This window comes from Anomalospiza imberbis, chromosome 1 (genome assembly GCF_031753505.1).
Source record: "Anomalospiza imberbis isolate Cuckoo-Finch-1a 21T00152 chromosome 1, ASM3175350v1, whole genome shotgun sequence".
NCBI classification, from domain to species: domain Eukaryota; kingdom Metazoa; phylum Chordata; class Aves; order Passeriformes; family Viduidae; genus Anomalospiza; species Anomalospiza imberbis.
Window position 1 is genome coordinate 23,803,559 of NC_089681.1, and position 14,945 is coordinate 23,818,503.

Sequence of the window (14,945 nt, forward strand, 5' to 3'; positions counted from 1 at the left end):
CAAACTGCACTGAGGTTGCAGGTCTGTTAAGGGCTACACCACTACAAAATTAACATCCACCCAGGTGTATGTGTGTCTCATACGGAAAACCCTTCAACTCTGCCTTCAAGAAGGCCATTTCACACAGGGTGGAAGAAAGCAGGAGCATGTGGACAAAACCAGAACCAAAGGCAAGAAGTAAGCCAGAAATTCCAAACAATTCTAAGTGTGTGTCTCAGGGATGTGATACTAAATAAAAGGCTACCCACAGATAGACATTCCCTGACACACCAGACCTGTAGTTACAAGCAGCCTTACCCTGCAGTAAAAATACATGCTAGACAAATTTCCCAGAGATAATCATTCCCAGGAAGGAAAAAACTTAACTGAACTTTTGTGGGGTTTTAAAGTATTTAAAATCATTTAAGATATGGTTTCCTTAGTTTTCTTAGATTAGATGGTTTCTGGTTTTCTCATGAACCAGCACTGCATACAGGAGAACATGGGTTCACTTTTTTTTCCCCCTCTGTATTGCTGTGTAGGACAAGGCACAACCCATAGCATGAGGTAGTAGCTCATAAGAGCAGCTGGAGCAGTCACTATTTTATCTATAGCCAAGAAGGAGGGTTGACAAATAAATACCTGTCCTAATTCAGCCAGTTACAGACATTGTTATTTTGCTCGTAAAGGGATGAAAACTTGTAGGCATGAGCATTTAAAGATATTTTTGTTCATTTATTGGTCTAATTCAGGCAGTTCTAATTTCTGCAGAGATTTAATATGTAGTCAAGTATTTTTCCCATTTAGTGAAACCTGGAGAATGATTCAAAAAATTGTAATAATATAGATTATTCTTAATATTGCTCCATGTAGGTGATCCAATGGTAAAGTACCAATCAATAATGAGGTCCTAATCCTGCTGTAGGTATTGTAAAACCACCCAAAGTCAACAGTAAAACAGAGATTTATGTTTTTAAAAAGACAGACAAGGGAACAGATTTCATTGAGTTCAGGACAGCATGTCGGGGAAAATATTTGTGTTGCTCAAATTAACCGTAATTTTCTGGACTTTTACAAACACTTCATCTTCCTTTTCTATGAAAGCTGCATTTAAATAGAAACATAGAAGAATTTAGGTTGGAAAAGACTCTAAGATCTTCAAGTCCAACCATTAACCTGGTACTGCCAACTTCACAACTAAACCTGGGACTCACCATCCCTGGAAATGTTGAAAAAGCATGTGGACATGGCACTTGAGGATATGATTTAATGGTGAACATGGTGCTGGTGTTAGGTTGACAGTCAGACTTGATAATTTTAAAGGTCTTTTCAAACTTTAAATATTCTACAATTCCATGAAACCATGTCCCTAAATGCCACATCCATATGTCTTTCAAATATCTCGAGGAATGGTGACTCAACCACTTCCCTGGACAGCCTATTCTAATGCTTGGCAACCCTTTCTGTGAAATTTTTTTTCCCTAATATCAAATCTAACCCTCCCCAGGCACAGCTTGGGGCCATTTCCTCTTGTGCTATCACTTGTTACATGGGAGAGGAGACCGAGCCACTCCTGGCTACAGCCTCCTTTCAGGCAGCTGCAGAGAGCACTAAAGTCCCCCCTGAGCCGTCTTTTCTCCGGGCTAAACACCCCCAGCTCCCTCAGCCATTCCTCAAAGGACTTGTGCTCCAGACCCTTCCCCAGCTCTGCTGCCCTTCTCTGGACACGCTCCAGCTCCTCAATGTCCTTCTTGTGGTACGGGGTCCAAAACTGAACACAGCACTCGAGGTGTGGCCTCACCATTGCCGAGTACAGAGAGAAAATCCCTGCCCTGCTCCTGCTGGCCACACTATTGCTGATTCAGGCCAGGATGCCATTGGCCTTCTTGGCCACCTGGGCACATGCTGGCTCATGCTTAGCCCTCACTGAATCTTAGTAAAATTGTGACACTTAGCAAAGCCTCAGATCACAGATTCATGGGATGGGTGAGGGTGGAAGGACCTCTGGAGGTCATCTGGTCCAACTGCTCTGCTCAAGCAGGGCTACCTAGAGCTGGCTGCTCAGAGAAACATCCACAAGGCTTTTGAATATCTCCAAGGAGGGAGACTCCAAAACCTCCCTGGGCAATCCAGTGAACTGAAGTTCTAGGGGCTGGATTTCAAGAAAGACATGGACCAGCTGGCAAGTGTCTAGAGAAGAGCCAAGAGCATAACCAGTAAGAATGCCCTTCAAGAGAGGTGAAAAGATCTGGAGATTTTCAGGAGACTGCAAGAGACATGCAAACAGTGATATAAGGACTAAGGTATGAAGTCAGTCAGCTGTTCAGTAACCTGCAAACCAAAAAATAACTAACTCTCATTCCAAAGGAAAAGACTGGCATTAGATGTTGGGCATGGAATCCCTCTCAGCATGTTTTTAATTATAAGGACAATGGAGCCCTTGATAGTGGCCAGAGAAGCGAGATAGCATCCACCACTGAGATCTTTAAGACCTGACTAGACAAATATCTGCTGGCAATCACTTTGTTGTGAGAAAACCTTCCTCTAGGCAGGGGCATGGAACCAGCAAGACTGTTAAATCCTTTCCATCACGCATTAATCTCCCTGCCCTTCAGCTTTTGCATCTCATTGATTTTTGAGGCATATATGTCCACATGTCACTCATTCCCCTGCAGCTTCAAGGAACTTCTAACATAAACATTCCTTGGACTTTGTGTTTTATCTTTGCTGTTTGCTTAAGGGTAAGAAATGAGAAAAGGAGTGAATGGCAGTCTAGAAACATCCAGCATCACACGTGAAAGGAAAAACATGGGATGAAGCCAAACCTGGAGGGCTGTAGTACAGCAGCAGGGGTAATAAACTTCAGCTATAGGGTAGAATATCTTTCTGCAGCTGAGACCTGGCTCACTCCTTCAGGCCCTCAGCATTTATTTCAGACTTTCAGACTTGAAGCTGTTTTCTCCATGCAAGTAAAAAAAAAATTAAATTGAAGCAACCTGCAAGAATGCTGACCAAACAGTCCAGGTTATATGTATATAGATCAGAGCTCTAATCCTAGCAAGGCATAAATGGAAGAAAAGATAGTTACAAAGAGCGGATTTTATCAATTCAAGTCCAAAACTCTAAAAAAGTGGTGTTGAACTGGAGACTAACAGGAGGTCAGTCAAACAGCACTAATTTCCCCTATCATCCAGAAAGAGCTGTTCAGAAGCAGCACTATGAGTAGGGACATTTTTGTTCCGGTCGCTCCCCTTTGCACACACGCCAGGTGTGAGAAACTCAAGGATTTTAAGATGCTACAGACATATGGCAATCAGATACTGTGTAAAAATATCACACTGTCTTGAAACAAGTCAGTGAAACAAAACCAGCCTTGACAAAGTAGAGTTTTTCCCCAGGAATGCATTGGGTTTTCAACTGTCATAGCTGCAAAGGCATTAACAGATCAAGCCTGTGAAATCAATAGTGGTTTATTTTGTTCCTGACACAACCACAGCATCCTGTTAAATCAAAATGCAACATCACCCAGTGATGTTGCAGTTCACCCAATTTTGTCAATATGAATTATCCACTGCAAGGAAGGAAATAATCAGGAAACCAGACTATCAATAGGATAGCCTGGCCTCTGCACCACACATTGGAAAGAGTCTTGGTAAGATCAGTCTGGAAGAGAATATTAAGGAGTGCTGATTTTCCTGGAGATTCTGGTGTATCTAAAAGGCTTCAGCTTTACCTCCTGCTTACATTGAAAAAAGACATGTAAACAAAAGGGATGTCCATCAATCAATTAAGAGCATATTAAGTAAAAATGTTAGGATATATCAAGCACAAGAGTGGGGGGAATGAAGAAATGCTAAGTTTGTGTCTTGGAGGGCTAAACACTCTTCAGCAGATCAGAGCACATATGCCCACACCTTCCTTGGACAATAATATGAGAGCAAAGAAAGAACTGGAAAGGGTTTTGAAACTGCAAGTGGCTATTCTTGCAAGCCTGTATCAATTTCACTCCTTTGATCATTTAGTTTCTTTCCTCACCAGAAGAAGAAACATAAGAGAAGAGAATCTCTTTTCCCAAGATTAGAATTAAAGCTGCATAGGCTGATGTGGGTTTGAGGGGACTAATGCTGGAAAATTAAAAACTAAAATTGTGCATTAAAAATTGTCGTTTATGTTTTGTTTCTATCCCCTCAGGCAAAAAGAATCATTTGAATTGAAAAGAGAGAGTGTGGTATGTGAAGAAGTTTCTGAAGTATCCAGCCTGAAATAGAACACCAAGGTGGGATGCCTAGAAAGCCCTTCATTGTGCTGTGGTGCTCATTGGCCACACCACAAGTCCTCAGTGGAGGGCAAGACATCAGGAGCTTTGGCTCATTATTGAAATCTACACCTGAGAAATGGCTAAATGCTAAAACCCCCTTGTCATCTTCAGAACCATAGCCATAATCTACTTGGGGATATTTAAACTTAAACCAAAATTTCTTGTGGCAGTACTTGATCTTTAATCAGAGTTCATCATCACTTTCAGAAATGCTTTTTTTTTTTTTTTTTTTTTTTTTTTTTTTTTTGCATTTTAATGACACCGTTAGTGATATTTATACAGTCACGATGTCCACTGTGCCACTCTCTCCTGCCCAAGGGGCTTTTGAATCTGGTGGTAAATTATTCCTACAAGCTTGAACATCAGCAGCTGGGCAGAAGATGAGCACCCCAAATGAAGGTATTCACTGAGGTAAAGGAGAAGAGAAAGCAGCTTTAACTTGGTCTCGAGGACTAGTCCAGTCAGCAACACCTGTGATGCTCGTGCCTCTGCCCCAGCTACAGCATGTGCTGTCACCCCTGCTGGGAGAAGTGCAGGGGCATCAAGGAGCTCATTCAATGGGGACAGCCTTCACAACACAGATCTCCCCTTCAAAAATGAAGGCTTAATTTTATGAAAATCCTTTCCCTAACTCCCTTCAGAAAAGTTGTATGGGAGCACCTTTAGTCCAGCTAGTCTGCTGTCATGAACATGATGGGTCAGCTCCACCTCAAACATTGATGAGAGATTCCTGAGTGTGATGCTTTCATTAATTAACAGATTTGGTGTCTCACAAATACTCCTAAGGTTCAGGTACAATGCCCGGGAGTATCATATTCCTTTGCAACATACTACAGCACTGACTGGACTCATGTTGGACCAAGTAGTGAGTACTGTGTCCTGAAGGCAAGGTGACACCCTCACCATCAGTTATGGAAAGAGGCCTCTTCACTCCCTTGGAAGTCCACAAACCACTGCAGCAGCTTGGGGACAAAGAGCCCACAGCCACAGTACACCTGGGCAATGTGACTTGTACCAACTGCCTCAGCTAAAGCTTTGCTAATTTCAATTTTCTCTCCTCAGTTAACCATAACCAGCAAGCTTGAAAGAGCAGCCTGCAGAGATCATTTTACATTATATCTATAACATATTTCTTAATTTACAGCAGCACTGGGACACATTTTCTATGTATACACACCCTCACCCAGTTTAGGAGGCAAGGTCTTGCTTTTCTCAATACTACCTCTGGACTCGCCCAGTGGGACCATCGAGCTAAAAGGCAGCTGCAGGTGCCACTGCACACACGGACAGCAAAGAAAAATCTCAGCCAATTTTTCACTTTCTGTGTGAATGCACAGCTACAGTGGGTACCTCCATCACATGGGGTGTCTGAGAACCATGGCATTTGTCAGTCAGCAAAGATAATTTCCACAGGCAGATGACTATACCACAGGAAAATCTTCAGGCAGTTACAGGAACAGGACTTCAAAATCCATCATATTTTTACTGCTATCACATCATCTTGCCTGTGGTGTCCTCCTCTAGTTTTTAAATTCTATTTTTAATTTTGTGTTGTCTGTTTCCAGAGGAAAGCTCTGAAGCACTCTCAGACCTGTGATTACAGAAGCAGCATTTCTGCCTCAACCCTTAAATCTACTGTATCTGCCAACAGCTGCTCCTTACCACACAATCAGGAGAATTAGAAACACAGCACCACAGAAAAGGCAGGAGCTACAACAATTTACAGGATTTCAAAAGCTTCCATATAGCAGAATTCCACATAAAACAAGTTTTTATTACAGTTTGCCATGTTAACAGCTGACTAATCCTCAATAAAAATGTTATTAAATACTATACAAAAATAATTATTTACAGGCACATCAGTTGATGAGGAAGTCAGATCACACCAGTGTAGTAAGAGTAGCTGACAAGTCAACAACACAGAGGGAATTTAGAGGATTTTTTATGCCTTTCAAAGAAGGAAAGTGCAGTAAGACAGCTACAATCATGTCTTGTCATCCTACCCAGCATAGCACTTGCTCTTCCTCATTAAAGTGGAACTTACTAAGTTTAAAGTATTTTGTGTGGGACAAAAAAAATTTTGTTCCTGAGAGGCTGTAGCAGAGTCTGATTCCTTCAGACTCTGATAGGAATAACTTTGCTTTGATGTGTAGTCTTCCTGTGGAAAAACTACAGGCATTTACCATTTGTCCTTTAACATAATTAAATCTCTTCTCCCTGAAGGTTGCTTAAATGTTTTTAAAATAAAAAGTTGCTTGCTGAGGCTTCATGCAGTAAGAGCTGTTCCTATGACCATAGTTAGAGTCCATTAACTTCTTTCCAAACTCTTAGAAAGTTAATGTCACCAGCAAAATACAATCATTTTAGGACAGCAAATGTGTTTGATATGTACAAAAAGATGCCAAAAACCATTGTAGCCATATTAACTTTACCACTTTAACTCCCCTGGATGCAGCTGTGAGAAGCAGCTCAGATCCAGCAGCACGTGCCCCTTTGGTGCAGCTGGGCAGCAGCTCTGAGAGGTGTGTTTGGAGCAGCAGCCTCCAAAGGAGCTGTCTGCTGTGCCCTAAGAAATGAAAAGGTAAAGTTGCTAGTTTAGCTTCCACTTCTCCTTATATACTAGATTTCTAAACAGATCCTCTTCCACAGGCATGGCCCTTGGCTCTTTGCTGCCTCCCTCTCACAGATCAGTGTCTATGCCATACACAGGGTTCTCCCAGTCAGGCAAAAGCTCAGCCGCCCATAGGAACCAATGGCTCCTTACTTTGTTGTCATCAAGCACTGCTTTTAGGGCATTCCATCAGCAACATTCATGGCAGGAGCAGAATTCCAAGTCCTTTCTGTCAGCCTGTTTCCTCAGGTTAGCTTTTAAAGGCTTTTCTTAAACTTTCTGCTTTACTTTTCCTTAAATTTTGGGCAGTTTCCACCAGCAAGCCAACCTCAGGGCTCAAACTGCAGTACTGTCGAGCTCTGCGCCAGCCAAGGTCCGAGTGCTGCAGCAAGGAACACCTGCCACCTGCCCTGAAGCACCAGCTGTGAAGCCACTGCTCTCTGGGGAGGACACAGCTTTCTAAGCCCATCGGAGATGCACGAGCAAGTTCAATTCCACTTCAGTCATCGTCCCAAAAGAGAAGACATTGTGCACATCTGCCATTGGGAGCTAATATGACGAACAGACTGCCTGTGCAAACATGGTATGTGTGGATTTTGGGCCTCCCATGTGTAAGGCAGGTGTGTAGAGGCAGCCCCAGGTCAGCTGGCTCCTGCCAGGAAACGAAAATCAAACCCTGCTGTGCACTGCACAGTGCCCCTGGAGTGTGAGACAACACCAGGAGCATGCAGGGGTGTTTCTGGCATGGTGCAGCTTTGATCTGGATCTAAAACCAGGTTTTTAAATGCCTTCCTGCTGTTGAAATTTAATGAAAACTCAGGAATACTAAATCATAGTCTGCATAAACGGATTCAAGATACTAATCTTAATAATAAAGGCTTGAATGTTCTATTTTTAAGGTCTCCCACTGCTTTTCTCTCAAACTTGTCACGATAGAGGTTTTCTCAACATGTAAATAGCTTGTGTAACTCACCAAGAATACTTGTAACATAAGCTTTACATTTACCTCTTCAGTTTTAAGCTTTTTGTAGGCTTCTCAAAGTGTCTGACTTTATCACACATTCTTAAGACTAATTTATTGCCTCTGGATCATTATGTATGTTTACTTTTCTTTTTTTCATAGCAAGGTTTTTCCAAAGGTATTTACAGACATGGTAATGTAATAACCTTCATCCCAGAGCTTGCTCTTTCATCAAGTGGTCCCTGGCCATTAAACTGGTTTCACGGGTTAAGTGAAGCAAGCTTTTTCTGTCGGTACCTGAATTTGGAGGCACACTAATGGCATCCACAGATGGTTTTAATCAGTCTGATACCAGGAGGAAACAACCCCCTCACCCCAGGAAAAAAAAAAAAAAAAAAAAAAAAAAGCAGTATATAATGTGACCTCAATACCTGATCAAGCCAAGTTTTTGTTTCTGGAGTAAGCCTTATTTTCTGAAAATGGCAGGAGGTGCCAGGAAGCAGTGGGACTGTTTAAAAAAAAAAAAAAAAGAAAAGAAAAAGAAAAAAGTAAAAAAAACCACCAAACCTAAGCTACATCATGATTTGAAATCATGGCCAGCAACATATGTTAATTACTTGTTAGCTTTTACAAAAGCTGTATCACATGGATTGAAAGGTTTCCCTTCCCAGTAGGCATCCTGATGGAAGTTTCTTAAGAAAGTAGAAGGGACTCAAATCCCATATTCTTTCCATGTGCAGTCTGGGTTGTATTTACAGGAATGTCAAGATCTGACAGATGTCTCCTTAAATGCAATTTGCTTCCAGTTAGTCATAAGAGTTCAGCACTGATCATATTCTACCATAAGACACTGCACTGAAGGAACTCCGTTCTGCTACAGCCTCCTCAGTCAGATGTAAGGTCTATCTCCTTGGAATTCACCTACAGTAGTAAACAGTTGTTTTCCCACCTGAAAGAGAACAGGGAATGAGATATCCATCTCACCTCCAAAACCAGGAAAATACTGAGCAGCCTTGCACCTGTTTTACTCACTTCAGTCTAAAACTACCTACTGGTGTTCACCCCTCTCTGACGTCTTGAGGCATCCCAGAGTTAAAGGGTTGCTAACACCGACCTTTTAACCCTTCAGTGAACTGCAGACACATGGGAGGGGAAGAGATTTGTCTTGCCATGCTTTTTTTGAGTTCCTACTGTTGCCAAACAAAATTACCCTCTGTAGATAATGGAGTGACTTACACAGCTGTTTCCAGTTAGACAGCATGTAGAGTGTATCTGCAGTGTGAGTGTGTGCAGGGACACGGGCATCTCCCACTGGGTCTCACTATTCCAAGCCAAGGCAGCGTGCACTCTGTAAGCCCATTGCAATAGTCTCTTAAGTTTAAAGAAACAAAAAAACCAAACAAAAAATCCAAAGCCAAACAAAAAAGACAAAACAAAACAAACCACCAAAAAAATCCCCCAAACCAAACCAAAGAGAGAGCTAAAAGTCTTCTAGAGTCTTGGAGAACAGGGGTAAGAAATTGCTGTTTGAAGCATGATAGACAAAGTCCTAAATGTGAAGCTTCTACACAGTGTGCACCAGTGCCTATTGCCAGCATCAGAGAGGGCAGCTGAGGGGGCAGAAGAGGAAACAGCAACTGCACGTCCCACCCTGTGTAAGTTGGTATGAGAAGGATGAAAACATGCGTAGGTACTTGTAGGTGTGCATGAACAGAGGCAGACATGGAAGAGAAAGCGAGCTTCAACTCTTCCTCACCATCCCCAGCCTTTCCATGCTCTGGCCACACGCTGTTCCGATGGTGCACTCAGTGTTTCCAGGATGTGAATTGTCAAAAAAGAAAATCTGAATGAGAAATGTTGGGTCTGCAACTCATACCTTTGTATTGTTGCCTTAAGTTTTAGCTTTCATATTTTTCAGATTCTGTACTGCTTTAGTGTGTAACTTTGAACTTCGTATAAAGTGTTAGCAAGTTCTCCTCACAGTTTAGTTAGACAAAACAATCTTTTTCCAGCCTGAGAATCAAGGACACCATTGCAGCTTCAGTCCCAAAAAGTGTAAACAACAGCGAGTTGAGGAAAGCAATCTGGGAGGATGGGTCTTCTTGTTTTAACTCCAGGTCCAATCCATAACCATCCATGCACACAGCCCAGAACAGCGAAGCTTTGACACATAGATGGAGGCTGCCAGATTCCTAAAGAAGATGCAAACTGCTCTGTGTAGGTAAATAAGACAAGCCACAGAACTTGCGCCAACATCTTTAGGATGCACAGTCCACGTACCACGTGTGCATTCAATGGGAGAACAGCTGTGTTTTCACAGTGCCTGCTACAGGGTCCCCACAAAACAGATGGCAGCCTCCTCCCTATCACTGCTGTGTTTGCTACTGAGCAACTGGGAAGATTCAGGTTATTGTACTCTGTGCTCAGTTTATTTCAGTACTTCAACTGCACACGGAAATACCTTGTCTTCCTAGGGCTACTGTTGCAGGAAACAGTGCTCTAAGTTACTATCTGATGTACTGTTTAATTTTTTTAAAGCTTATTTTTTAAAAAGCTGTTCTTTTCTTGAAAAAAAAAGGCAAATGCATTCAAACCCCAAGACACACGCTTCCCTGGAGAAGCAGCACCTGTGAAATGCCTAAGTCCATTCATGTCTTTTACATAAGAGATAGCAATTAATAAAGGTCTGATAGCTTTGCTTTTCAATTAAAGAGGTTATTAAAAGTTTGGCACATGTTCCATAATATTGATTGCTTCGTGAGTGATTTTTAATTACATTTAGTAAGAGACGTGAGGAGAAATGAGGAGCCAACCAAAGCCAATTCTGTTTGACTTTTGACAGTCCACCAGGTCTCTTGAGATAAAAAAAAAAAAAATGGACACTCACATCCTTTCACCATTTCATTTTGTTGTAAAATAAGCAGACAGAAAAATATCCCAAGTTTGTTGCTGTACAAAGTTACGAGAGAGTTTTGATTTTCAATGTAGCTTAAAGGAGTGCCTAAATGACCTTGTCCCACTTGATCATTGAATTCCTTTCTCCCTGAGGCTCGTCTGTTGTCAATACATTATTAGCACACAGACAGTGGTAAAAACATGCTGTGCACCACCAGATTGGAGAGGACAACACAATCATATGCTGAACACTGTTCACAAGGTTATTTGCTTTCATTGTAAATTAGCAAGACAGTCAAGCTGTGTGTCCCATTTCCAACTCCATCTTTAGCTTGAATGAGAAGTTCTACTTTAAACATCAGGCGATTTGTTTAAAGTTAGCAGCTGGGAATACTGTGCAGAGTTTTTCTAATGTTAAATGTCTGTCAGTTGCACAACACATCCCATTCCTGCAAGAGTAAGTTTCTCAGGCAGGCTGCACAGAGCAGTCTGGTAAAAAATCACAGCCCCCAGCATGCTTCAACACATTTGTTTTCCTCCCAGCTCTATGTTTCACATTTCCTGAGCTCTAGACTGTAAAATTCATTGATGTAAATTGATAAATATTCCCTCTTTTAGTTGCAAGCATTGAGAAAAAAGCAAACAATACAAAACAAACTCAAGCAAATGATAACTAGTTACATTATTAGCAACCTGAGCTGCACTTACAAATGCACTCTAAATCTTACTTTAAGATGAAAGTAACACATGGAGAGGATGGCTCTTGCAACCATAACACACCTGAAGCTTAATGTGGTTTAAGAAGTTTATCAAGTCTAGCCATTCTCTTTGCTGTCTTATTAGGAAAACCGTACACAACAGTATATGAGCGCTTGACATGGTATAACTGCAATATCTCCATTTAGTTCTCTACACCAATTCCTAGGATTCCTGATTCAGATTTTTTTTTTTTCTTTTTCTTGTCCTAGTCTCGTTGACATCTATTTTGTAACGAGTCCTTTCCCTTCCCGTGCGCAGCTCTGCCAGTGCTGTGGCTGACTCCCAGCGCCATTGGATGCGGTTCAGGGAGCCGGCGCAGCGGGACCCCCAGCGCGGTGGGCTGCAGGTCTGTCAGTGCCCACACCCAGGACAGCGTCACCTCTTCCCGGCTCCTTCCAGCAGGACCAGAGCGACAGGAGAGGCTCCCTGCTAACTGCCCCCACTATGAGACAAGCTATCTATTGCGGCATGGCCCCTTCTTCACCGGGTCCTAATTGCATGTTAACCCCTGAGCAGAGACCTCCGTTCCCACAAAAGTGAGCCTACTGTGACAACAATTCCTTACAAGACAACATAACCAAAACACCATTCCCTACATTTCCAGCTGCTCCTTCAAAGGCAAGAGGCAGATGTTCTGCGGGCGGTACCGGGGAAGAGCCGGCACACTCCCACGCCCCCGCCGAGCTCCTACAGCCGGGGGCAGCTCCCGCAGCCGCCTGCGGCTCTCCGCGCCCCACGGAGGGCAGCATCACCGCGGCTTCATCTCCTCGAATGGCAAATGCCCGGCACGGCCGTGCCCGGTCAGCATCCCCCTCCTTCGGGGCAGCCCTTCATGCCCAGTCGTTCCTTCTGCGGCCATCCCGACCCACTCGGAGCAGCACCGCGGAGAGAACCGACCCCATCCCGGCCACTCTGCCCGTCCCCTCCCGGACCGCTACCTCCTCCGCCGCCGCGGTGCACCTTGACCAGCACCTCCGCCCGGCCGCCCGCTCGCAGCTCCCGCCGCAGGTAGAGCCGCCCCGACGTCCTGTCGACCCCCACGGGGGTGGCAGCGGGAGAGGCCAGCTCGAACCAGCCGCCCGCCGCCAGGTCTCGGCTCTTCGGGACGGTGAAGACGGTGTCGCCCAACCGCGCCCCGGGGGGCAGGCGGGCCGTGTAGCGCCGGGCACCGGGCCCCGGCGGCCGCTCGGGCGGCGGCTGCAGCGAGCGCGGCTCCCGCCGCCGCCCCGCGCCGTCCGCCGCCCCGCGCCCGCGCACGGCCAGGCGCAGGCACCGCGCGGGGCTGCGCAGCGGCCGCGGCCGCCCGTGGTCCAGAGCCGCCACGCAGAGGCGGAGCCGGCGCAGCCCCAGCAGGGAACCCACGGTCAGCACCTGCCCGCTGCGGGGCACCACGAAGAGCAGGCGGCTGCCGGCGCCCGGCGGCCAGGGGCGGTAGGTGAGGCGCGCGTTGGCGCCCTCGTCGCCGTCCGAGGCGCGGAGCCGGGCCACCTCCGTGCCCAGCGGGACCAGCTCGTCCACCTCCAGCGGCTTCGCCGGCGGCAGCCGCGGCCGGTGGTCGTTGCGGTCCAGGACCCGGACCCGCAGCAGCGCCTCCCGGGGGGACCGTCCCTCCCGCCGCCGCAGCCGGAACCCGTACTCGGGCTGCGTCTCCCGGTCCAGCGGCTCGGCGGTGCGGAGAAGCAGCAGCCCCCCGCCGCCGCCCGGCCGCCGCTGCAGGGAGAAGCGGGAGGCGCCGTAGCCTTCCAGCGCCCACTCCCCGGCCGGCTCTCCGGGGCCCAGCAGCCTCCGCAGCGGCACCCGCAAACCCCGCACCCGCGTCCCCGCCGGGCTGTTCTCGGGCACCTGCCCGGCGAAGCGCAGCAGTCGGGGGGAGCCACCGCACCCCGGCCCCGCCGCCCCGCCGAGCAGCGGCAGCAGCAGCAGGACCGGGAGCAGCCCGCAGCCGCTCCGCCGCGCCCTGCCCATCCCGCCGAGCGGAGCGCAGCCCGGCTCTGCACCGCTCCCGCCGCGGGCACACACGGCACGGGCAGCCCTGGCCCATCCCGCGGCCACTCACGGCCGTGGGCGGGGACGGACCGAGCCCGCCCCGCGTGGTCGAGCGGGCAGCCTGCCCGTGGCAAAGCGCACAACACTGAGGTGCAAATTCCTCACCTCCCCCTGTTCCGTGGCAAAGAGCACAATGTTGCTTGGCAAATTCCTCTTCTTCCCCCAGTTCACATTGCCCGTGAGGGTCATCTGTGAATGATCTCTCCCTGTCCCTGTTTCGACTCGTGAACTTTTTGTTGTATTTTCTCTCCTCTGTCCATTTACAGAGGGGAGTGACAGAGAAGCTTTGGCGGGTGCCTGGCATTCAACCGGGGTCAAACCACCACATGAATCCAGCTGCTCCCTCCAGGTCTTCTGCAAGCTGAGCGGACACAGGATGAACTACACTTCCTGGGGGGGTGACCTGGGGAAAATGGGCAGTCTCCCCCCTGTCTCCTGAGCCTGTATGAAAAAATCCACCCAGTCAAGCTACAAGAACCACCATAAAAGGAATAGAGGAAAAAAAACACTATTGCATAAAGGAGAGTGGACCTTGGGACACTTGAATCATAAGAGTAGTTGTCACCCAGCAGATATGCTTCTCTATTATAAGCTGGGTTTGTCTTGGAAGTACAGCCTCTCAGAAGTACACATTCAGGTTGCTGCTCCTTCAGGAAAGATGCAGTATTTTTGGGACAAGAACAGTGTGTGCTGTTGTTGAGAGCACGACTGAAATGGTCCTTCTGAATATACTGAGCAAACACATCAGTCCCACTAGATATACAGAAAACAATCTGGGCATGGAATTCATTGTTCTGGTTAGTCTGTGATCAGTGGAAGTGTGAATACAAGCCAGACCACTCCAGTGTCAATCACTGCTCATCAAACCAAACAGTACTCATTTTCTCATCGCTCCAAGCATGAGCTCCCAGCAGCATCTTCCTGTTAATAAACAAGAACAAGAGTATCTCCTTTCACATAGTGATGGTAATAGCTCAGGAACAGCCTTTTGCGGAGTCTCCACATGCAGCTGGTCAAACTGTGTTAGGTGTTGCTCCATCAGAAATGCTCCCTCTTCCTGCTTCGAATAGGCTCGCTAGTTTTACCAGAAGGTTGTTAGGAAGGCAGGGGTGTTTGTTGCCAGCTGTGTTGTAACTTCAGAGGTGACATATCTAGGCTGGAAGTGAAGCCCTGCTCAAGAAAGCCAGAATCCATTTCACTTGTCTTTAGTCAAATATTACATGCAACAGTCAAAGGTGACAACCAACTGCTAGACCTGCCCCTGTGCCACCTGGGGAATTACCAGTTTTAAGGAGAGGTAATTGTTGAGAGATCACATCCCATTGTTACCAGCTGTCAACCTTCATTTTTTATCCCCTCAAGGTGAAGAGATGATA

General features: G+C 46.2%; 1 protein-coding gene across 2 annotated transcripts in view; it reads right to left on the reverse strand.

The window, feature by feature from the left end:
* LOC137470877 (neural-cadherin-like) overlaps positions 1-13,548 on the reverse strand; it is a 55,319-nt gene extending 41,771 nt beyond the window's left edge. Inside the window, exon 1 of one of the 2 annotated variants that reach the window (XR_010997284.1) lies at positions 12,462-13,548. Coding sequence is in view for 1 of the 2 variants with exons in the window: in XM_068184667.1 (XP_068040768.1) it covers positions 12,462-13,488 (1,027 nt within the window). In the remaining variant the exon portion in view is untranslated. The remainder of the gene's footprint in view (positions 1-12,461) is intronic. The other variant, XM_068184667.1, reaches the window with a different exon arrangement.
* Between the last annotated feature and the right edge of the window lie 1,397 nt (positions 13,549-14,945).